This window comes from Lontra canadensis, unplaced genomic scaffold, assembly GCF_010015895.1.
Source record: "Lontra canadensis isolate GAN:19392208 unplaced genomic scaffold, GSC_riverotter_1.0 scaffold55, whole genome shotgun sequence".
NCBI lineage: Eukaryota > Metazoa > Chordata > Mammalia > Carnivora > Mustelidae > Lontra > Lontra canadensis.
Window position 1 is genome coordinate 3667504 of NW_022631049.1, and position 22380 is coordinate 3689883.

Genomic DNA, 22380 nt, shown 5'->3' on the forward strand with positions numbered 1-22380 from the left:
CCTGGTTTGAAAGGCACTCCCAGTAGGAAGTCCTGTTCTGTAGCTTCCACGCTAGTGGCAACCATTTTCCAGCTGCATCTGACTCCCAGGCCCAAGTACCATGGACACTCCTTTTGGAGGCGTCTCTTCTCCTAGCAGGTATGTGTCTTCACCTCTCCTCGTCCCCTCTACCTGGTCTGTCCTCTTTGCCAGGCTCACCTCTTGTCTGCCGAGTTCGGGAAGCACTTGTTGGAAGTCGAGGACTTGCTACAGAAGCACAAGTTGATGGAGGCTGACATCGCCATCCAAGGGGACAAAGTGAGGGCCATCACCGAAGCCACACTGCAGTTCGCCGAGGAGAAAGGTGAGGCCGTAGCTGTCTCTCCATCCCCTGGCTCAGCGTTCTAGCACCCGAGCTTGGATAAGTCTCCTAGCTTTAGAATTCTGCTTCTTCCATCAGCTAATGGTGCAAGAAAGAAGCTTGAAGGAAAGCAGAATTCTCTAGGGAGCAGGCAGCTGCTTGGGTAATCTGATCAGAAGGCATTTAGAAGCACCAACAAGGCATCATCTGCCTTTCATTCACTCTGCTAGTTCAAGATACAACAGAGACAATCTAGGTTTCTAGCCTCCGGTCTTTTTTTTTTTTTTAATTTAAATAAAGTTTTATTTAAGTAATCTCTACACTCAACGCAGGGTTCAAACTCATGAGATCAGGAGTCCCACACTCTTCCCACTGAGCCAGCCAGGCACCCCTCTAGCTTTGGGTCTTAAATAAAAGAAGTTGTTGCCTTCTTGAAGAGTCATCTTGAAATTTGGGCCTTTTTATTTTGTTTTATTTTATTTTATTTAATCTTGTAAATTAATAAGATTAATTTATTTGAGAGAGAGAGGAGGGACAGAGGGAGAGGAAAAGAGTTTTAAGCAGACTTTGTGTAGCGCTCAGAGCCCAACGTGGGGCTCAATCTCATGACCTTGCGCTGAAATCAAGATTCAGATGCTTAACCAACTGTACCCCCAAGGTTCCCGTGTGTCTGGGCCCTTTAAAAAAAAAAAATTCTTGTGCGTTTCTACTGAGAGCAGACCCAACTTACCGTGAAGTGTTAGTAAGAACTAATTATAAAGAACCTGGCCTGCCATCTGAGCAATTGCCCCCCGCCACATGTAATCCCACAGCCCCGTGAGACGGCAGGTTCTAGATCATGTGGTTCTAGCCTAATTCTTTGCCCGCAAGCAAAGCCCTGTCCTCTTTTGTCTTCTCTTCTCTCATACCTCCCAGGATACCAGCCTTGTGACCCCCAGGTTATCCGGGACCGTGTCAGCCACCTGGAGCAGTGCTTTGAGGAGCTGAGCAACATGGCAGCTGGGCGGAAGGCCCAGCTGCAGCAGTCTAAGCGGCTCTGGAAGTTCTTCTGGGAGATGGATGAGGCGGAGAGCTGGATCAAGGAGAAGGAGCAGATCTACTCTTCCCTGGACTATGGCAAGGACCTGACGAGTGTGCTCATCTTACAGCGTAAGCACAAGGCCTTCGAGGATGAGCTCCGCGGGCTAGACACCCACCTGAAGCAGATCTTCCAGGAGGCAGAGGGCATGGTAGCACGGAAGCAGTTTGGGCACCCACAGATTGAGGCCCGAATCAAGGAGGTGTCCGCCCAGTGGGACCAGCTGAAGGAGCTGGCTGCCTTTCGCAAGAAGAACCTCCAGGATGCCGAGAACTTCTTCCAGTTCCAGGGGGACGCTGACGACCTGAAGGCTTGGCTGCAGGATGCCCACCGGCTGCTCTCAGGCGAAGACGTGGGGCAGGATGAGGGGGCCACGAGGGTCCTGGGGAAGAAGCACAAGGACTTCCTGGAGGAGCTGGAGGAGAGCCGCGGGGTGATGGAGCATCTGGAACAGCAGGCCCAGGGCTTCCCCCAAGAGTTTCGGGATTCCCCAGATGTGACCAACCGGCTGCAGGCCCTCCGGGAGCTCTACCAGCAGGTGGTGGCCCAGGCAGACCTGCGTCGGCAGAGGCTGCAGGATGCCCTGGACCTGTACACGGTGTTTGGGGAGACAGATGCCTGTGAGCTGTGGATGGGGGAGAAGGAGAAGTGGCTCGCCCAGATGGAGATCCCAGACACGCTGGAGGACCTGGAGGTCGCACGGCACAGGTCAGAGCCTGACTTTCTCTTCCTCACCTCCCTCCACTATGGCCTGCACTCCACCCCGCCGCCTAGGGTGGAAACCACCTCTAGATCAGCAAGGTTCTCTTTGAGAGCTGATGGGATGCCCTTTATGGCTGAGGCTATGCACCAGAGTCACGGGTTTTAATCAGCCTCTGTGGCTTTGGGTCCTTTACCCTGTGGGGCCTTCCTTAAAATAAAGGGGGTCTTTCTAGACAACGTATTGAATTCCTTTTCAGCCACAGCAGTCTTTGTTCAAGTGAATTGTAGACAGAACCCCCGACATAGAGCACAGAGGAAAACAGAACTGTTGAGTGCAGGGGGAGGTGAGCAGTCAGAACCCCACCAGCTCTAGCTTTCCATGGCAGTTCCTCAGCCACAGAACCCCAAAGGGCCCCAGGGACCAGTTTCCAAAGCACCAGGCTGCAAGGCTCCAGTACTCTCATTGTTTCTGTGCTCGGGCATGGGGGAGCACGCCTCCTATCCACGTGGCCCTCTTAAGCGCAGAATCAGAGAGGTGAGGAGCATGAGAGGCCGCTCCCTAGGGCATGCTGAGGTGGGCCCAGGTTGGCGGAGGGAAGGGCCCACTTTCAGAACTACATTCCTGCCCCCAGCCGTGCCCCCTTCTCCTAGGACAGAGCACCTGGCTGGGGAGGGGCTCCTTCAGGGCAAGGTGCCAAGGCATGGAATTAGGGCCCAAGGACAGCAGCTGTGGCCCTGGAGGTATGGCAGGTGTTCTCTGAGGTGATCAGCAGTCCCCCGTACACACCTCTTCATTCCCCTCTGCCTTTCCATTGAGCCAGTGGCCTATGGAGTAAGCAACCAGCATTTTACTAGCCTGGTCCAAGAAATCCTAAACCATGAAACTGAACCCATGAACCAGAAAATAGGGTATGTCAGCATATCTTTTTCCTTTCTGCCCCCTTACCCCGTCAAATGTGTTCTGAAGATGGAAGGAGAAAGCAAGAGCTCCACAGTCCAGAGACCGGGCAGTAGGCAAAGTGCCCATGCTTCCTCCCTAGTCATCTTCTTTGTCCATATCAGGTTTGACATCCTGGACCAGGAGATGAAGACCTTGATGACGCAGATTGATGGCGTGAACCTTGCTGCCAACAGCCTGGTAGACAGCGGCCACCCTCGCAGTGGGGAAGTGAAGCAGTACCAGGACCACCTGAACGACAGGTGGGGCGTGGGTAGGGCTGGGGCTGAGGGCGCCTTCTCTCGGCAACCCACTGGGGGGTGACCCCGACGTCAGGATGCCTGCCATGCACTGCCCTTTTGTCCCCTCCAAGCTCTTGTCTTTCTCAGCCCCAGTCTCCTTCTGACTCTGGAGCAGTAGCAACAAGGGGGAGGCCCTGCACGGTGAATGCGGTGAATGCCGCAGGGGCTGGGCACGTACCCTGGGGGATGGAGGGGCCATTCTGAGTGCACGCGTTGTTAGAATCAGGCCATATGCTACTCATGCCACATTTCCCCAGACATTCCTAGGCCAGGAAAATGGCTTTCTGAGAGCTCTTAAGTACTGTCCATAAAAGAAAGCTCCAGCCTGTGCCAGAATGCAGCATCAATAATGAGGATGGCTTGAATGAAGAGAATTAGCAGGAAGCCTTGAGCACACTTTGTGGCTGGAACAAAAAAAACAGGCCCTGAGGAGCCTTTGGAGATGGGGTGCTTTCGGTCTGAGGTGTAATTGCCATGAGTTCCTCAAGGATCTCTGAGGATAGCACATGACAGCCTCTGTTCCTGTTTGTTACCCAGGGCCCCGCACACACAATACCATGTGTTCACTAGCTCCTCATTGTCCCAGCCCCTTTCCCCACACTTGTATCTGAGCCTTGCTCTGCCCGAAGCGATCTGGGAGGTGGAGTTAGGAAAAGACCCAGTTGTGTGGGGAAATAAAATAAAAGGAGGTCAGCACAGTAGAGAACCTCTGTGATCTGAGGTCTATGTAGAAGGGGAAGATGCTCCTTTGTTCTTTGGGCTTGGAGGTTTTTTGGGGGGAGGGGGTTTGTTATGTGTGTGAGTGTGCAAGACAGGCAGGAAGAACTTGTCAGCTGTATATCTGTTGTCTTAATGAGCTATAGTCAGAGAATGATCTTTACGGATCCCTAAGCTTTGTGCCATCCAAAATGAAATACATCAGGGCACTTGCCATCCTTAGGTGAGAGAGAACTGGGGACATGAAATGATAAGATGGTTTTCTTGAGAGCTGAAACATACCTGAGGAGTCATCGAGTCTGGCCAAATATCCCCATACCACGGTGTCTCACACAAACACGTCCAGGTGTGGGGCTCACCCCTTACCATGCAGCCCATCCCATTCGGAGGCAACTCCTTTGGGTTAAAAGGTTTGACCTCCTATTGAACGGAAATCTCCCTCCTTGCAATTTGTACACCTTGGTTCTGTCCCTGCCCTTTAGAGAGATCAAAACTGATTCTAATTCTTCTTCCATGTGATAGCTCTTCAAATACTTCTAGGAACAACGGTCATTCTTCCTCTTTGCCCGCAGTCCTGCCTCTGAGCCTCCACTGTCCTCTGCCCCAGAGCACATTCTCCTCCAACTCTCTGCTCCAGATCCGGCCCCTCCTTTGGGCCAGTTCAGGTTCCTCTTTTTCCCTGTGTCCAAGATGAAAAAAAACTGTCTTTCCCTCTTCTGTACTGGTTTAGAGCTTCACATTCTACCGTGTATTATAATTATTTTTATCCTGAAGTACTTTCCTTCTGGACTATAAGCAAGTAAAAGCAGTATCTTTACTGCCCACAGTGCTCTGAGCACCAAGTACATAATTGAGCTTTCCTCTGTTTGGTATATTCTTTTCCCGGATAGCCACATGACTTACTCCCTTACATTATTCAGATCTCAGCTCCCATGTCAGCTTATTGAAGCGGACTTCACTGACCCAGTTGAAAACACCACTACGTCCTTTCCCCCCAGCCCCTGTGCCTCTATCTCGTTACCTCTCTTTATTTTTTCATGGTGTTTGTCACCACTTGGATGAATCATGGACTTATTTATTTGTCCCTTCCCACTCAAATAAGAACAAGCACTTTGCTTTGTTCGTTGCTACCTCCCTAGAGCCTAGAACAGTGCCTGGCACAAGGCACAGGACAGTTGCCTGATAAATGCTTAGTGAATGAGTGAACAGGGACAAAACTGAAATATCTTCGGCCAAGCTTGGCACATAGGAGTCATTCATACACTGACTGAAGAAGTGATCGCCTTCTGCCGTGTGCACTCCAGTTGACCAATATTTTTTTTTTTTAATAATCTTGGGCCCAGGACCAAACCTGGGGTTCTGAGTTGGCCTGGCCGGGGCTGACTGGAGTGGTTCTGTCAACTTGTTTTATCTGGGACACAGCGCAGCAGGGAGAACCATACGTAATTCCCAGCCCATGCTCTCTGTGGCCTCTGCTGGTGGCTGCAGTAAGTCCACACCAGGAAAAACCTAGAAAATCACCATGAGGCTTCTTGCACGGAGGCACAGAATTCTCCAGAACCAAAGGACTTCTCTGTCTAGGACGGAAGCTGCGAAATCTATGGGCTCTTGCTCTTCTCTCTCCTGGTATTCCCAGGTCTCCCCTGCCTGTCTCCTACTTCTCTTCACAGACCTGTCTAGCAGCTGTTGCCACACCTTGGGAGGACCCACAGTACACTCTCCCCAGGCCATTTGCCTAGTCCCGCAGCTTCCTTCCCCCAGGTGCTGGGGGTACAGAGAAGGGTGAGATAGGCAGGGCCCCATCCTTAAGTAGGTCACTACAGTGGCAGTGCTAGAGAGGTGCTCACTGAGATCCCGCTCAGATGGCTGCCACGAGACCTGCCCCCATCCCCCTTGTCACCCTCACAGCTCTCTTAACCCTCTCTGCCTGGTGTGTGCTTTATACACAGCATTCTATACTACAGTTATTTTGTGAGCTTGTCTTACTTTTTCTCTAAATCACACACTCCAGGAGGCAAAGTCTGGCCAGGACTATATCCTCCCAACAGCTAACATAATGCTTACACCTTGTGGGTGTTCAGGAAAGATGGGCTCAGCAAATAAGCAGTCCGCACACTCCCATGTGCTTACATGTTACGTACATATTACATGTCACTCAGAGTGAGTCCAAGGAAAGGGTCCCTGGTGGTCTTGGGCCAGGGCAATGCACAGCTCTTTAGAAGAGGGTGATCGGGAGCTCTGGCCAACCCCAGACCCCAGGGAATGTGCCAGACCTTTGCATAGTTCCCGTTTCCGTGCCAACCCTGCGTCTGAAGGTTAAGGTTATGCTATCCGTTTCAGTTATAACCCCAGCTTCTCCCTTCCCTCTTCCCCCTCCTCCTTCATAAGGCCTGTTTTCTTTTAGAGCCAAGATGACTTTTTTAGGCCTTGGGTACTTTGAACACGGTCTCGGGCATTTGTATGGTTCCTCTAGCGGGAACCTATGGGTTCCTATGGGGTCCTATGCCCTGAAATTGTCCTTAAGTTGATAAATGTAAGCTTTCTAATTATTTTCAGCATTTTAAAAAATTTGGGGAAGTTCTATGCTTGCCCAAAATTCAACTACCTACAGAGCCAAGCTAAGAGTCCTTTTCATTCCTTTACTTATGGTTGGAATCACATCACTGCTTGCCCCCTGCTGATGGGAAGATCTGATTGACAGTTTATATTGTCTTGGGGAAAATTGGATAAATGAGTTTTACTCATCACAGTGTGTTGGGTAGATGATTTTTTCAGGGTACAAGATCTATGGGGAGAGACTCCGGTGGGAATCTGGGTAAGGAGGCCCTGTGAGAAATGTTAAAGAGGGTGTCTCATTATCATATGATCTCACTGATATGAGAAATTTGAGTAACAAGACAGAGGATCTAAGGTAAAGGGAGGGAAAAATGAAACAAGACAAAACCAGAGAGGGAGACAAGCCATAAGAGACTCTTAATCTCAGGAAACAAACTAAGAGTTGCTGGGGGGAGGGGAGGGAGGGAGTTGCTGGGGTGGCTGGGGGATGGACACTGGGGAGGGTATGTGCTATGGTGAGTGCTGTGAATTGTGTAAGACTGAGGATTCACAGGCTTGTACCCCTGAAGCAAATAAGATATTATATGTTAATTAAAAAAAAAAAAGAAAAGGCAAAAGAAAGAGGGTGTCTCTGTGTCCCCCTTTGCAGGTGGCAGGCGTTCCAGACCATAGTGTCAGACCGACGGAAGGCAGTGAACTCAGCCCTCCGGGTGCGAAACTACTGCGTGGATTGTGAGGAGACCAGCAAGTGGATCGAGGACAAGATGCAGGTGGTACGGTCCATGAAGGACCTGGCAGGCATCATTGCCATCCAGCGGAAGCTGTCAGGGCTGGAGCGCGACGTGGCCGCCATCCGGGATCGTGTGGGTGCCCTGGAGCAGGAGTCGCAGCAGCTGATGGCCTCACACCCCGAGCAAGGAGAGGACATCGGCCAGTGGCAGGCACGTGTGGAGACGCTGTGGCAGCAACTACAGGAAGCCCTAAAAGAGCAGGAAGCCTCGCTGGGGGAAGCCAGCAAGCTCCAGACCTTCCTGCAGAATCTGGATGACTTCCAGGCCTGGCTGTCCATGGCCCAGAAATCCGTGGCGTCCGAGGACATGCCTGAGTCTTTCCCAGAGGCCGAGCAGCTCCTACAGCAGCACGTGGCCATCAAAGACGACATTGACAGGCACCAAGAGAGCTTCCAGAAGGTCAAGGAGTCCGGGGAGAATGTGATCCGTGATCAGACAGACCCAGAGTACCTGCTCCTGCGCCAGAGGCTGGAGGGCCTGGATGCTGGCTGGGATGCCCTGTGCCGCATGTGGGAGAGCCGCAACCTCTCTCTCGCCCAGTGCCTCGGCTTCCAGGAGTTCCAGAGAGATGCCAAGCAAGCTGAAGCCATCCTCAGCAATCAGGTAGGGAGAGGTATTCGGGGCTGGTCGGGGGAGGGTGGTATCTCTCAGGGCAAGAGCCCTGGTGAGTCTATGAATGTCCTCAGAGACCAAATCCTACTTTTTTTACATTTAAATTTTAGTTAGTTAACATACAGTTGCAATATTTTTTTCAGGAGTAGAATTCAGTGATTCGTCACTTACATATGACACCCAGTACTCAACACAAGTGCTCTCTTTAACCCCATCACCCAGCGAGCCCATCCCCCTTCCCCCTCCTTCTCTCAACCCTCAGCTTGTTCTTAACAGTAAGAATCTCTTATGGCTTGTTTCCCTCTCTCCTTTTTTTCTTTTCCCCCTTCCCATATGTTCATCTCTTTCTTAAATTCCACATATGAGTGAGATCATATGATATTTGTCTTTCTCTGACTGATTTTGCTTAGCATAATACCCTCTAGATCCATCCACGTTGTTATAAATGGCTAGAAATCATTGTTCCTCATGGCTGAGTAATATTCCATACACACACCCACACACACACACACCACATCTTCTTGATCCATTCCTCAGTCAGTGGACATCTGGGCTCTTTCCATAGTTTGGCTGTTGTAGACGTTGCTGCTATAAACATACATTGGGTGCATGGACCCCTTTAGATCTGTATTTTTGTATCCTTTGGGTAAATACCCAGGAGTGCAATTTCTGGGTCGTAGGGCAGCTCTATTTTTAGCTTTTGAGGAATCTCCATACTGTTTTCCAGAGTGGCTGCACCAGTTTGCATTCCCACCAACGGTGCAAGAAGGTTCCCTTTTCTCCTCAAATTCTAGATTCCGAGGACCCTCTCTAGCCATGAACTGGGGAGAAATCCTCTTTGTTCCTTATCACATGCCTTTTCCAGCCCTGTTTCCTAAACTGTGCCCTGTTCTTGGGTCAGCTAGAGGCTGGAGAGGTGAATTTTCCCCTGAGCCATTACCCTTCCATGTGGCTTCAGGCACACTGTTCACTGGATGCCCCTGAGGCAGGGGTGGGGGCAAGGCCTAGGGCGCTGCCTCTTCCTTGCACAACTCTAGGGAGCACTGTTCATGCTGAAGCCTAGATGGCTGCACAGGGTGCTTCTGCCTGGCACGTGCCCTCACTGCCTTCCCAGCATGTGTCCATGCCTTGTCTGGAAACTTGCTTCAACAGGAATATACTCTGGCTCACTTGGAGCCCCCAGACTCCCTTGAAGCTGCAGAGGTTGGAATCCGGAAGTTTGAGGACTTCTTGGTATCTATGGAGAACAACCAGGATAAGGTCTTGAGTCCTGTGGACTCTGGAAACAAGCTGGTAGCTGAAGAAAACCTCTACTCAGACAAGATCCTGGAGAAGGTGCAGCTGATCGAAGACAGGTACTCTCCGCCCCCAAGGTCACGGGGCCAGAGCCAGATAGGGCAGGTGATGTTGTGCAAGGTCCCCGGGCTCAGCACTGTGGTGACAACAGCTTCTGGCTTCCCTTCCAGGCACAGGAAAAACAAGGAGAAGGCCGAGGAGGCTTCCGTCATTCTGAAGGACAACTTGGAGCTCCAGCACTTCCTCCAGAACTGCCAGGAGGTGAGGCTGCAGCAAGGCGGGCCACCTTGAAGGAGATTCCCTGCTAGGACCAAAGTGCCCTAGAGGTAGAACAGTCATGGGGGCTGGGGGGACACCCGGCTGGCTCAGTCCAAAGAGCAGGATCAGTTGATCTTGGGGTCATGGGTTTGAGCCCCATATTGGGGTGTACAGATTACTAAAAAAAAAAAAAATGAACTTGAAAGAAAAAAAGAAAGAAATTGAGAGTCTAGAATTTCATAAAGGGAGCTCTGAGGTCATCCTCTAGAATCTTGGGTTCTATAATTTTTTCCCCAAATCTACAAATTTTAATTTGCCTAGTCCAGGGCAGGGTTTCTCAAAGAGTGGCCTGAGGGCTATCTCTACGGAAGTCCCCTGGGACCCTGGTCAAGGCCGGCTTCAAGGACATGCCACCTGTGCATTCATCTAGGGCCTGTGCTCAGAAGGGCCTCATGCTTGCTTTAATGCTCTGTGATTGCCATCTTAAAATTCTTTTTTTTTTTTTTTAGATTTTATCTATTTATTTGATAGATGGCAAGAACAGGGGAGCAGCAGGCAAAGAGCAAGGGAGAGAAGCAGACTGCCCTCTGAGCAGGAAGCCTGATGCAGCACTCGATCCCAGGACCCCGGAATCATAACCTGAGCTAAAGGCAGATGCTTAGTGACTGAGCCACCCAGGTGCCCCTGCCATCTTGAAATTCTTAATAATTTTGAGCATTCCCATTTTGCACTGGGCCCTGCAAATTATGGAGCCACTCCTGGCACTTAAATGCAAAGTCCTGGGCCCCACTCAGGCCCAGATGAATCAAAACCTCAAGGAATGAGAGAGACAATAGTGTTTTCAACAAGTCTCCTTGTTGGAGAGCTGACTCAGAAGGTCCTTGCTCAGCCTGGGGTGAGCTGTGCAAGGAATGTTTTTAACCTACACTCCTGGAGTACACATGGAGTCCTTCCACGAGTGGTACTTCTGTGTGGAATGTACTTTCTCTGACTTCTTCCTCTCTCCCATCCTCATACCCCTTTCCTCTCAGCCCAAACAACTTTGTTTTCATCTGCCTCTGCCCTTGGCACCAGCCAGGCTTGGTCTGCTGCCAGGACATCTTGGAAACATCGGATGCTCATCAGAGTTCTTCCTCATTGTGATTTACAAGATCTGCCCTTGGCTTCTTCCTCAGATAACATTTTCTCTGTGTTTATTAGTGATTTCTCACCCTACTGCCAAGGGGTGGACTTATCTATCCATTCAATAAGCATTCACTGAGTTCTTTCAGTGGGCCAGGCCCTGTCCTAGGTCCTGGAAAAATGGCAAGAAGCATAACTATCCCTGGTGTCACTGGGGAAGACGCTCAGGTACCGCTGTTTTAGCCCTGAGACAACATAGGTTAAGTTGCTTGTGCTCAGAGTCAGGGACCGAGCGTTTTAGAGAGTAGTGCTCTGCTGTATTCATACTTCCTCTCCTGGGCTGCCTTCTGCAGTCAGAGGTGAACAGTAGGTCCTGCCCTGAGCCCCTGGCCAAAGAGGTCCACTCAAAGACTGTTGGACTCCCTCCTTCTGTCCACAGCTCACTCTCTGGATCAATGACAAGCTGCTAACATCTCAGGATGTCTCCTATGATGATGCGAGAAACCTGCAAAACAAGTGGGCAAAGCACCAGGCCTTTATGGCAGACCTGGCTTCCCACCAGGGGTGGCTGGATAGCATCGATGCGGTAAGTGAAATGAGTGGGGCGCGCTGGGGGCTCTCTTCCCAGATATGCATGCCTGAGTGGGGCTTCACACGGCACGTGGACACTGTCTGAAGCTTACTGGACAGTATAGAACCTGGAAGTGAAACACTTCTCTAAAGAGTAGTCCAACCTTCAGAACTCCTGCCACGTCCAGTCCTGTTAGGCCTGGTCAGAATCGGTGTGTCCTCTGTGGCACCTGAGTCTGGGGACAGTCCAGACACTGAGGAGACCTGGGTGCATGCCTCAGCCTCTGGTGCCGGGATACCTGCTCTCTCCGTGTGCTTCCATTATCCTCACCAGAGCCCCAGCACTGTCCTGCCCGAGGGCAGGGGGACATGGGAGATGAGCAGAGTGGTCCAGGGGACTGTGGAACCTCATCGTTTGGACGGGCAAGACCACCAGGGAGTGGTCATTCACACCCCTCATAGATGGGGGACACTAAGAGGATGACCCCCTTATAATAAGCCCGCTCCAGGGCCCACATTAAATGTAGCTGGCATTCCATCCGGGCATCCCTCACCTTTGCTCCCCACTGCTGTGGCTGTCCAGGAAGAAGCAGGTGTAGGGTCCACACAGGGCAGCAGCCATAGTGGTCATAGGTGCAGACTCTGAGCCAGACTGTCTGGATACTCAACCTCCCTGAACCTCAGTCTCTCCATCTGAAAAATGAGGGTAAGCACAGTACCTGCGCAAGGGAATTGTGAACACTAAAGCGCTTAGCGTGCATAGTACTTGGCGCTTATGAGGTACTCAGTAAATATTGGCTGTTACTAGCAACATGCGTTCCTAGGCCCAAATCGCATTACACTGTACCCACCCGAAAGGGTACATTTATGCAGGTGAAAACCCGGTAAGACAAACCCAGTAACTAAAAGATACCACCGAAGACTAGTGCACAGCTGCTGGGAAGACCATTGAGAGCATAGAGTCCTTTCCATGCTGGCTGGACCTGAGTGGATCTTGTTTCTTTTTTTTCTTTTAATTAAAAAATAATTTAGCATCAGCTGATCCTGGTCAGCAACAACTCCCCATACTACAGTCTTCCGGAGTCCTTAGCCCCAGACATAACCCTCCCTGTCACATCTTCTCCTGCAAATAACTCTGGGGGTGCAGAGTCAGCGGAGCCTCAGCTGCATTCTAGGCACATTCTTTGCCTCCCTGACTTCCCCCTCAGTTAACCCCTGGCAACTACAAACCTTAGAGGGCCACTCCAAGACTGCTGGGCCTCAGAGGGTGAACCCTCCTGCTTCCCCATGCAGGAAGGAAAGCAGCTGATGGAGGAGAAGACCCAGTATACAGCACGGGTGGCCCAGAGGCTGGAAGACTTGCACCGGCTCTGGGATGAGCTTCAGGCCACCACACAGGAGAGGGCCCAGCACCTCTCCGCTGCCAGGAGCTCCTACCTGCGCTCACAGACCCACGCCGACCTCAACAAGTGGATCAGTGCTATGGAGGACCAGCTGCGGTCTGATGACCCCGGCAAGGACCTGACCAGTGTCAACCGGATGTTGGCGAAGCTGAAGGCACGTGAGTGGGTTGTAGACTGGGGATGTCGGAATAGGAGATCTTGGGGAGGGAATCTGAAACCTGAAAGTGAGGACTGCTTCTGTTCCTCTTAGCGGGGCTTGAGCAAAACTGTCTCCTGATTGATAACCCATCTCCTATCCCTTTGCAGTAGGTAAGACAGGGATCCTGGGTTAAAAAAAAAAAAAATGCACAGGAAGTATAGGACAGGCACCTGTGGGAAGGCTGAGTGGGGGCATCCAGAGAGACTTCCTGGGGGAGGCCGGACCTTTAAGGATGGATAGGATATGGATGATGAAGCAGACGCAGGGCTACCCAGGGGCCAAGGCTGTTACCGACACTGTCCTCTTGTGTCCCAGCGTGTGGAGGACCAAGTGAACGTGCGGAAGGAGGAGCTGGGGGAGCTGCTTGCCCAGGTGCCCTCGCTGGGAGAGGAGGCAGGAGACACAGACATGAGCATCGAGAGGCGGTTCCTGGACCTCCTAGAGCCCCTGGAGAGGAGGAAGAAGCAGCTGGAATCATCCCGAGCCAAGCTGCAGATCACCAGGGACTTAGAAGATGAGACGGTGAGTTGGCTGCAGACCTCACCCCCAGGGGCCGAGCAGGCAACTGCCGTCAGGATAACTGGCTGCCGCCCAGGGCAGTTCTTAACACATGTCCAGTCCTCTTACCTCCTGATCTCAGAGCCGTTATGATAACTTATTAAATATGAAAGTAAAGCCAGTGCTTTTGGAACAGTAACTCAGTCATGGACTTTGAGACAGACTTGGGTTCAAGATCCAGCTGTGTTACCTTCCACCTGGATGACCAGAAGCAAATTATTTGGGACCTCAATTCAAAATATCTAAGTGTCCCCATCTGTAAAATGGGGACAAAACCCTGACGGGGTGTGGAAAGAGAACCAGGGAGACACAGCAGGAGAGAGCTCTGTCTGACTCTGTCTGGGGTGAGTGCTTGGGAGAGGGTGGCCACAGTTGTCATCCGCTGAGCCCCGCCTTCTGGTCTCTACAGCTCTGGGTGGAAGAGAGGCTGCCTCTGGCCCAGTCAGCCAACTACGGCACAAATCTGCAAAATGTGCAGCTGTTAATGAAGAAGAATCAGGTGAGTCCTGCTTCATCTCGTTAGTGCCCCCACCTGCCCCCTCCCTGCCGCAGCCCTGCCCTATCCTGCTCTGCACAGGGCGGAATGCCCAGCCCTGACCTTCAGAGGGCCAGCAACAGCAGATCATTATTCTTGTTGGTAGCTGTGGGGCCCCCAGATCCCATAAAAAGAGAGCTTTGGTGATGGCAGAGAGAATTCTAGGAAGTCCATGGCGGGGCTGGTAGGGGGTGTCCAGATGATTTGGGATTTGGAGCCATTCAGACCCACCAGAGCATCGAGTGACTACAGAACCCCGGCCTGGGGGGTTATGTGTCCCGTGTCCTCCCTGAAAGGAAGCCCATAGCTCCTGGTTTCTTTCCTAAGACTGACTTGCCCCTCTTTCAGGACTGAGCCTGGCCTGTTGGATATCCTCAGGGCAAGTAGGCCCCGTTTTTCTGCCACGTGAGGATACTCATGGGAAGCCTTTAAACTCGGCCCCTGAGCCTATTGGAGCAACATCCATTTGCTGTTCTGCTCTTTCTTAAACCTCATGGATCATTTCAGAGGCCCTGGTCAGACTCCTGGAATGAGCAGATGCAATACTTCCTCCTGTATCGGGAGTACAAGTGTCGCGTTTTGTCTTCCAAGAAGGCCAGCTGCACGCGCTCATGGTGTCTCTGAGGCCAGCCCCTGGTCTTGGGCAGAGAGTGGCTCCTCCTGCCTGCTGAACTCTCTGGGTCAGGAAGTGGGGGCAGCCACGCCCAAGAGCAATGAGAGCCTGGGAAATGGTCTTGGAGAAGAGCAGTGTGTCCCAGAATTTGAGTCAGCTTAGCACATCCTTGGAAGAAAGGCCTTGGCAGCCAGCACTTCCTCACAATAACAGCAGCTGACATCTGCTCACAGAGCCCAGCAACTGGGCAAGGGTCTGAGTTACATTCAAAGAGGTGTCTGAAAAGTTCCTCAGACTGTTTGCTTCCAGTTGACATTGACCTAGTCACAAAGGCTCCAGTGTGCACAGACAGGGTCTTGGGCTAGAAGGTAGTAGATAGGGGTTCCACTAATGCCACAACCTGTAGTTAAAGGAAATAGACTGGTAGAAGGCAGTATCCTGGGGCCTCAGTTTCCTCAACTGTAAAACGAGCTGACATCAGTCCTTTTGACACTAAAGTCTTTGACTCTATCTGGCCTCAGTGCCAGAAGACTCCCAGCTCTGCTGAATGAAGGTTGCTATTTCAGGAAAAGGGCAAGATAAATATGGGTGGGTTTCCCCAACCAAGAAGGGAAAGATAGCCTCTTGGGAAAGCCTGGCTGCCCTCGTCAAGACTTCTCCAGGCTAGACCAGCTATAGCTTAAATCTCATTTTATCATGCCCTCTGTTGCAGTGGTTCTCAACTTCAGTATGCACCAGAGTCACCCAGAGGGCTTGTTAAAACACAGTTGACCAGGCTCAGTCTCAGGTCTACTGAATCAGACTCTGGGAGGAGAGCCTGGTAACTTGCACATCTCTCAAGATCCTAGATGATGCCGATGCTGTTGGTGGGGGATCCCACTTTGAGAACCACTGCTCTGATGGTTATCCATTACAGCTAGAACCACTCCTGCAAGGGCTCATATGAATGGTTCTCAACTTCGGCTGCACAGTAGAATTACCTGGGGGACATCTAAACCTGTGGATGCTCCGTTCCTACCTCAGACCAATTAATTAAGGTCCCTGGGGATAGGGCCCTGACTGTGTGTGTTTTCCTAGATTATTCAGTATGTACCCAGGGTTAAGAACCACTGTCCCACCTATCTGGCTCTGGCCTTCCTCTAAAGCTCACTTCTCACCACTCTGACCTTCCTCCATAGTATTCCAGATTTTCTGGCCTCCAGGTGGTCCTGGCTGGCTTCCAGCCCGGGAACTTTACGCTTTCTCTTCTGTCTTGCCTGCAACACTCATTCCCCAAACCTTTGTACAGTTGCCTCCTTCTCACTGCTCATGCCTCACTTGGATGCCATCTCCCTGGGAAGGCCCTTCCTGACTCCCCCCAGCTCCAGTAGCCACAAGCACACCCCGGCAGACATTTTCGATCTCAGTGGGGTATCTTCCTCATAGCACCCATTATCCACATTTATTCACTTATTTCCATGCTTACCATCCACTCTGTCTACGACAGTGTAAGCTTTATGAAGGCAGGGGTTTTGTTGATCTTATTTCCACATCGTCCCTAGAGCCCAGGACGAGGCCCAGGACCTAGGAAATAACTTCATAGCTCTCTTTGGACACATGAGGTAGAAAGAATGCATCATAAGGAAGCACACTGCATGGGAGCCTGGAAAGGAATTACTTAAAAAGAGAGGGAGAGAGATACATTTTAGAATCCCTTGCAGAGGTCACAGGATCTCAGGGAAAGAAAGTGGCACACAGACTGATACCATGGGTTGTGGGAATTCAGTTGCACGGACCATGAAAAACAGTCAGGATTGAGATTCCCAGTATAAAGGGTCGGAAGGTATTTCAGCAAGTTAGGTGACTTGTGGCTCTTGCTGCTTCTGTGGACTTTCGGTGCTGACAGTCACTGTTGGATTGTGTGTAGGGCTCTTGCCCCTGCCCTCCGATGGTTTTCAAGGCTGTGGGGAGATTGTAGAAAGGGAGGAGATGAGGTGTGGGAGCCGAGAGCCCGCATGCAAGCAGCAGCGAGGCGGGGCCTCTAGGACCCAAAAGTGAGCCCCACACGGGTAATGGCCCACCAAAGAAAAAAGCCACCCTGTCACCAGAGAGAGGGGAAAATGCCCTCTCGATGACCAAAGGCTTAAACAGCAAACAATATAGAGTCCGCAAAAGATCTGAGAAATAGAAATGGGGGGCAGACTCCGAGCAAGGAGCCACCATCAGCTGTTGTCTCCCATGGAGCCAGAGGTGCTAAAATAGGATCTCAAAGGCCATTTAGGAATCGGCTAAGAAGCAAGCTGTGCTGAGACACAGGAGGCCTAGGGAGCAGGGAGAGCCACGTCCAAAGGCCCACACTGCCGCTCACTGTGCATGGGTTACACGGTCCGGGCCACCACTGGGCCCTCACTAGCTCCGGAGCATGCCTGAGTGACCAGAGGGGGCCCTCTGCTGCCTGCGGGCCGGCCCCCCACCTCACCTCCCAGCCCGTCCCCTCTGGCCGCAGACACTGCAGAATGAGATCCTGGGCCACGCACCGCGGGTGGAAGACGTGCTGCAGAGAGGGCGGCAGCTGCTGGAGGTGGCCGAGATCGACTGTCAGGACATCCAGGAGCGCCTGGGGCACCTGCAGGGTGCATGGGACACGCTGCAGGAGGCGGCGGCCGGGCGGCTGCAGCGCCTGCGGGACGCCAGTGAAGCCCAGCAGTACTACCTGGACGCGGGCGAGGCCGAGGCCTGGATCAGCGAGCAAGAGTTCTACATCATCTCCGATGAGATCCCCAAGGTCGGCTGGGGCTGGGGCGCTGGTGCCAGGCTGGGAGCCAAGGCCAGGAGGAAGAGCAGGGGTGGGGCCGGCAGTGGGCAGTCGCACATCGGAAGTCCGGGCGTCTGAAGGGTCAGCTGCTGTGGCAGACATCCCGCAGCCGGGTGCCCCATTTGCCAACTTAGATGTGATCGAACCCAAGATTTCCCCACCTTTTTCGTGCCATGGCTTCTTATGGAGGGCCTGCCAGGAGGGAGGGAGAGATGAGGTGAGCCACCTCTAAGGAAGTTTTCACAGGGTCAGATCAGAGCTGGGACTGGGAGCGTAGGTATCAGAGAAGATCAAGAGGAAGGTGGGGTGTTGCTGAGGAACGAGTAGCAAGAAGGAATCGTGCACCACTCTCTTGTGAGGGTCCTCCGAGCCTGGCTGCACCCCCATTCTGCACCCCAGTCTCAGGCACCTCTGGGAGCAAGTGCCCTGAGAGTCACTGCCTCCTAGGACGAAGAGGGCGCCATCGTGATGCTGAAGCGGCATTTGAGGCAGCAGCACGCGCTAGAGGAGTATGGAAGGAACATCAAGCAGCTGGCCACCAGGGCCCAGGGCCTCCTGTCCGCAGGCCACCCTGAGGGGTGCGTGTGCCACTGGAGTGACTTGGCCGGGTGATGGACATCAGGCTGGGGGACCCCACCAGCTGGGATCCCTTCAGGTCTAAGGGGGAAAACAGCAACAGTTTGGGAAAGAACTGGGTTGGAGACCACTGCTTTCTGGACTGCTAATTGGCCTGATTGCATCTCATGCCTTGGTTTTGCATGAGGAGCTCCAAACAGGGCCAGCTAAGGCCTGGTTTTCAAGAAGATCAGAAAATACAATGACGAAACTACCCTCTCAGTGAACCAAGAGTTCCAATCTTTTGAAGAATTAGATTATGCTAAGAGACACTGGAGTGTAACTTTGCTTTTCTCTTTATGGTCCAGAAAGTACCTCAGGATCTCCCAGTGTCTCAGCAAAAATCATTATATAGGCATGAAGGTAGAAAACCTACATCCATCTAGTCGGTGGGTCTGCTGGGCCAGACTCGTCGGGCTGCTCCCCGAGGCATGGCCTGGGCCTCAGCTGCCTGCAGGGCTTCCACAGCTGTGGGGCTTCAGCAGTTACCCCAGCATCTCCCGAGAAGCCCCAGGGATTGAGCCCCATCCCTGCTGCCCCTGGAGCCGGGCTGCCGGTGCTGCTCCATCAGCCTCCTTGGGAGGATAATGGAGGAGGTCCCTTTTGTCTCCCTGAGCTTCCTGGAGTGAGGGACAATGCGGGGAGGCACCCCGTCCAGACAGGACACATTTCTGTCCTCTCCTGAGGCATTCTGGTCTACGGGATGGTTCTTTCCCAACACTTCCCAGGAAAAACTGCTCTCGTCCCACCTAGTTCCCCTTCCCCAGCTTTCCCTGCCACGGGAGGGGAGAAGTAGATGTGCCCCTCTGAGCTGGGCTCAGAGCTCTAGGCTCTCTACCTTCGTCTCTGAGTGCTTTCTGGTTTTGAATTCCAGGGAGCAGATCATCCGACTTCAGGGGCAAGTGGACAAGCAGTACGCAGGGCTGAAGGAGGTAGCCGAAGAACGCAGGCGGAAGCTGGAGAACATGTATCACCTGTTCCAGCTGAAGAGGGAGACAGATGACTTGGAGCAGTGGATTTCAGAAAAGGAGCTGGTGGCCTCCTCCCCTGAGATGGGGCAAGACTTTGACCATGTTACCGTGAGTACTCACAGTGACTGCTCTCTCCGTCTTCCTTCAACATCAGAGACGCAGGTGCAGTCAGGCCAGACACACACACACAGTACTACACAGAGCTGGAGACACGCTGCCCCGGAGCCCATGCTTCCCTGGGAAGGTGTGGCCGCAGGTGGTTGGTTCCCGCCTTGTGAAAGTCTGCGGCTAGGGAGATGACACCACACACCCCAGCCCTAGGCCCTGATAACCACCTTTCTGTTTCCCCCACATCCAGCTGCTCCGGGACAAGTTCCGGGACTTTGCCCGTGAGACAGGGGCGATTGGGCAGGAGCGGGTGGACAACGTGAACATCATCATCGAGCAGCTCATCGACGCTGGCCACAGCGAGGCGGCCACGATTGCCGAGTGGAAGGACGGGCTAAACGAAATGTGGGCAGACCTACTGGAGCTCATTGACACACGCATGCAGCTGCTGGCCGCCTCCTACGACCTGCACCGCTACTTCTACACAGGCACGGAGATCCTGGGCCTCATTGACGAGAAGCACCGAGAGCTGCCTGAGGACGTGGGGCTGGACGCCAGCACGGCCGAGTCCTTCCACCGGGTGCACACGGCCTTCGAGCGGGAGCTCCACCTGCTGGAACTGCAGGTGCCTTCTGTCCCCTGCTGCCCCCCCGCCCCGCCCCTTGGAGGCTCCAGGGACCTGCCATCCACCTCTTCCCCAGGGGCTCGGGGGTGTCAGCCTCTGGAATGGACACCAGCAAATTTCACCTCTTTCGAAAGGCAACAGCTTGCGGCAGAAAGGCTGGGAGCTGTGGCTTTCAGTCATTCTTTAGCTTCAGAAGTAGTTCTTCAATCTGAAACCTCACAAAAACCCAAGGCATCAAATACCTAAAAATGCTCTGTGTCTGGCTGTGCCACAGCATTCCTGGCAGACACGTACACGGTGCTTTTCTAGCACTCGGTACTGGTATTAGCATCACACTCTGTCCCATCCTCCAGAGCTACGTACAAACATCATCTGCTCTTTATAGATGAGGAAAGCAAGGCACAGTGTGTAAATGAGCTCCCTAGAATGTGTGGACAGTGCCACCAGGATTCGGATCTTGTCGTCCTGGCTCTAGACCCCATGCCCTCAGCCACTGGGCTGTTCAGTCTTTCCACATGGGAGCTGGTGGGGCGGGGGCGCCCCCAGGAACTGCTGAGACCTGCTCCTCCCATCACTGGGGTGGTTCCTGAGACACTGCTGCAGGCCCATAGGGCTCCACAGAACTTGGTGTGATGGAAAGGGTGAGAGCAGGGGGCCCCCCGCTGCTTAGGCCTCAGGAGCCCTGCAGAGGCACCAGGAGAGACGGGCTGGCTGTAGAGTCCTGTGTCCACCCAGCGGGGCTCAGGGATAGGACACCGAGGTGGGTCGGGCCCTGGTTCACTCAGAAGAGAAGCTCCTGGGAATGTCATCCAGCTGGTGGTGGGGCCTGCCCTGCAGCCCTTAGGCTTCAGGGGTGCTACAGCCCCTGAGGGGGGCACAGCCCACTGAAGTCTCAGGAATGAGACCTCATTGCACCAGGACTGGCCTCAGACAGGGGACCTGGGAGAGCCGCTCCCTTGGACAGGCAGATTACGGAGAGGTTAAGAACAGGGAATCCAGTCTGCACCCCTCAGGCCACTCACTCAGGCTCCCTGTACCTCAGTTTCTTCATCTCAAAAACAGGGATCCCAGTAGTACCTCTTTCATAGGGTGCCTGGCACATAGTTACTATTATTACAGTACTTCAGGGGAGACCAAAGGGCACAGAGTCCCTTTCACTCTTATATCCTCATCAAAACCCAATGGATGGCTTGGGTCCATAGAGGCCAAAACAAGGAGACTTCTCCCCCAGCGTTAGTGGAAGGCTGAAGATCTTGCCTTCCAGAAGAAACCTGGGGAGGGAGACCCAGAGGAGAGAGACCCCTTGCCCTGCAGAGGCCCAAGGCACATCTTTCTGGGGAACGACGTTCAGTTTTGCCCAACCACAGGTCCAGCAGTTCCAGGATGTGGCCGGCCGCCTGCAGAAGGCGTATGCTGGGGGGAAAGCAGAGACCATTCAGAACAAGGAGCAAGAAGTGTCCGCCGCCTGGCAAGCGCTGCTTGAAGCCTGTGCCGGCCGCCGCACCCAGCTGGTAGACACGGCAGACAAATTCCGCTTCTTCAGCATGGCTCGAGACCTCCTCTCCTGGATGGAAAGCGTCATCCGGCAGATTGAGACCCAGGAGAAGCCTAGGTAAGGGGGACATCCTCAGGATAGCCCCACCCCTCAGCCCCTTTGTCCCCAAGGCTGGCAGAGCAGGCCGCTGCCCTGGGACTCCTCCTTGGGGGACCATCTTGGACTGTGGGAGCACAGATTGGGTCCAGGGAGAAACGGAGTAGCTTAGCTTCTCCTGAGGGGACAGATCATTTCAGAGTAAAGGGAGCCCTGAGAGTGGCAAGAAAGACCTCTGCCATTCAGACCTGATGGCAGGGCAGTGACCACAGCTGTCAGGGAAAGTAAGCATTTTGCACACCCAAAGCTGGGCAGGTCCAAGCCTATGTATCAGCCCCGTGCTGGGATGCAGAGGCCATTTCCCCCAAGCTCCAGAAGGAGCTCATTGTGCATGCGAGGTGGGGGCGGGGGCTCATGGCAGTGAGACCCTCGGCAGGGAGCAGCTCTCCACGGGACTGTCTCGCTGGCAGTGGTCATTGGCCCATCTCTGTCCCTCTGCCCTGGAGCGCCCGTTGTGACAGCCAAGACTTTATACTTTACATCTTTATTCAGAATGCACTTTGCATAACATACCATCCGGCCGTTAACGTGTCCCATTCAGGGGTTTTCGCACGATCACCGGGTATGGCCCTCACCACATTCTAAGTTTAGAAGACTTTCATCACCCCAGAAAGGATCCCAGTACCCGTTAGCAGTCATCACCCCACAGTTTCCTCCTCCCCCGAGCTCCTGGCAACCACGAGTCTGCTTTCTTTTTCTCTAGATTTGCCTGTCCTAGATTTGTCCTAGAAGGGGACTCCTACAGTACGTGGTCCTTTGGGACTGGCTCCTTTCACTTAGTACAAACCTTTTAAGGTTCATCCATGTTGTAGCGAGGATCAGAACTTCATTCCTTTTTATTGTCAAATAATATTCCCAGGCTCCTTCTGGGGTCCCCAAACCCCCGACTCATCCCCTGCCAGCTGACCAATGGAAGACACTAGGGCATCAATGTTCCCGCTGGGGCTGGCCAGAGAGAGAGGAGGAAGTGGGATCAGACTCCCAGGCAGGTGGAAGGCGGCCCTCTGTGGTCTGGACTTGGCATCGG

The 22380-nt window shown here is 53.0% G+C and overlaps 1 protein-coding gene across 2 annotated transcripts in view; it reads left to right on the forward strand.

Moving 5' to 3' along the window:
* SPTB (spectrin beta, erythrocytic) overlaps positions 1–22380 on the forward strand; it is a 119394-nt gene that overhangs the window by 82243 nt on the left and 14771 nt on the right. For both annotated transcript variants that reach the window (XM_032875187.1, XM_032875188.1), the window contains 15 exons: positions 193–343; positions 1256–2126; positions 3183–3320; positions 7282–8026; positions 9188–9390; positions 9502–9592; positions 11151–11297; positions 12575–12838; positions 13199–13405; positions 13851–13940; positions 17075–17353; positions 17831–17961; positions 18873–19077; positions 19328–19702; positions 21070–21314. In XM_032875187.1, the coding sequence (XP_032731078.1) occupies positions 193–343; positions 1256–2126; positions 3183–3320; positions 7282–8026; positions 9188–9390; positions 9502–9592; positions 11151–11297; positions 12575–12838; positions 13199–13405; positions 13851–13940; positions 17075–17353; positions 17831–17961; positions 18873–19077; positions 19328–19702; positions 21070–21314 (4142 nt within the window). The remainder of the gene's footprint in view (positions 1–192; positions 344–1255; positions 2127–3182; positions 3321–7281; positions 8027–9187; positions 9391–9501; positions 9593–11150; positions 11298–12574; positions 12839–13198; positions 13406–13850; positions 13941–17074; positions 17354–17830; positions 17962–18872; positions 19078–19327; positions 19703–21069; positions 21315–22380) is intronic.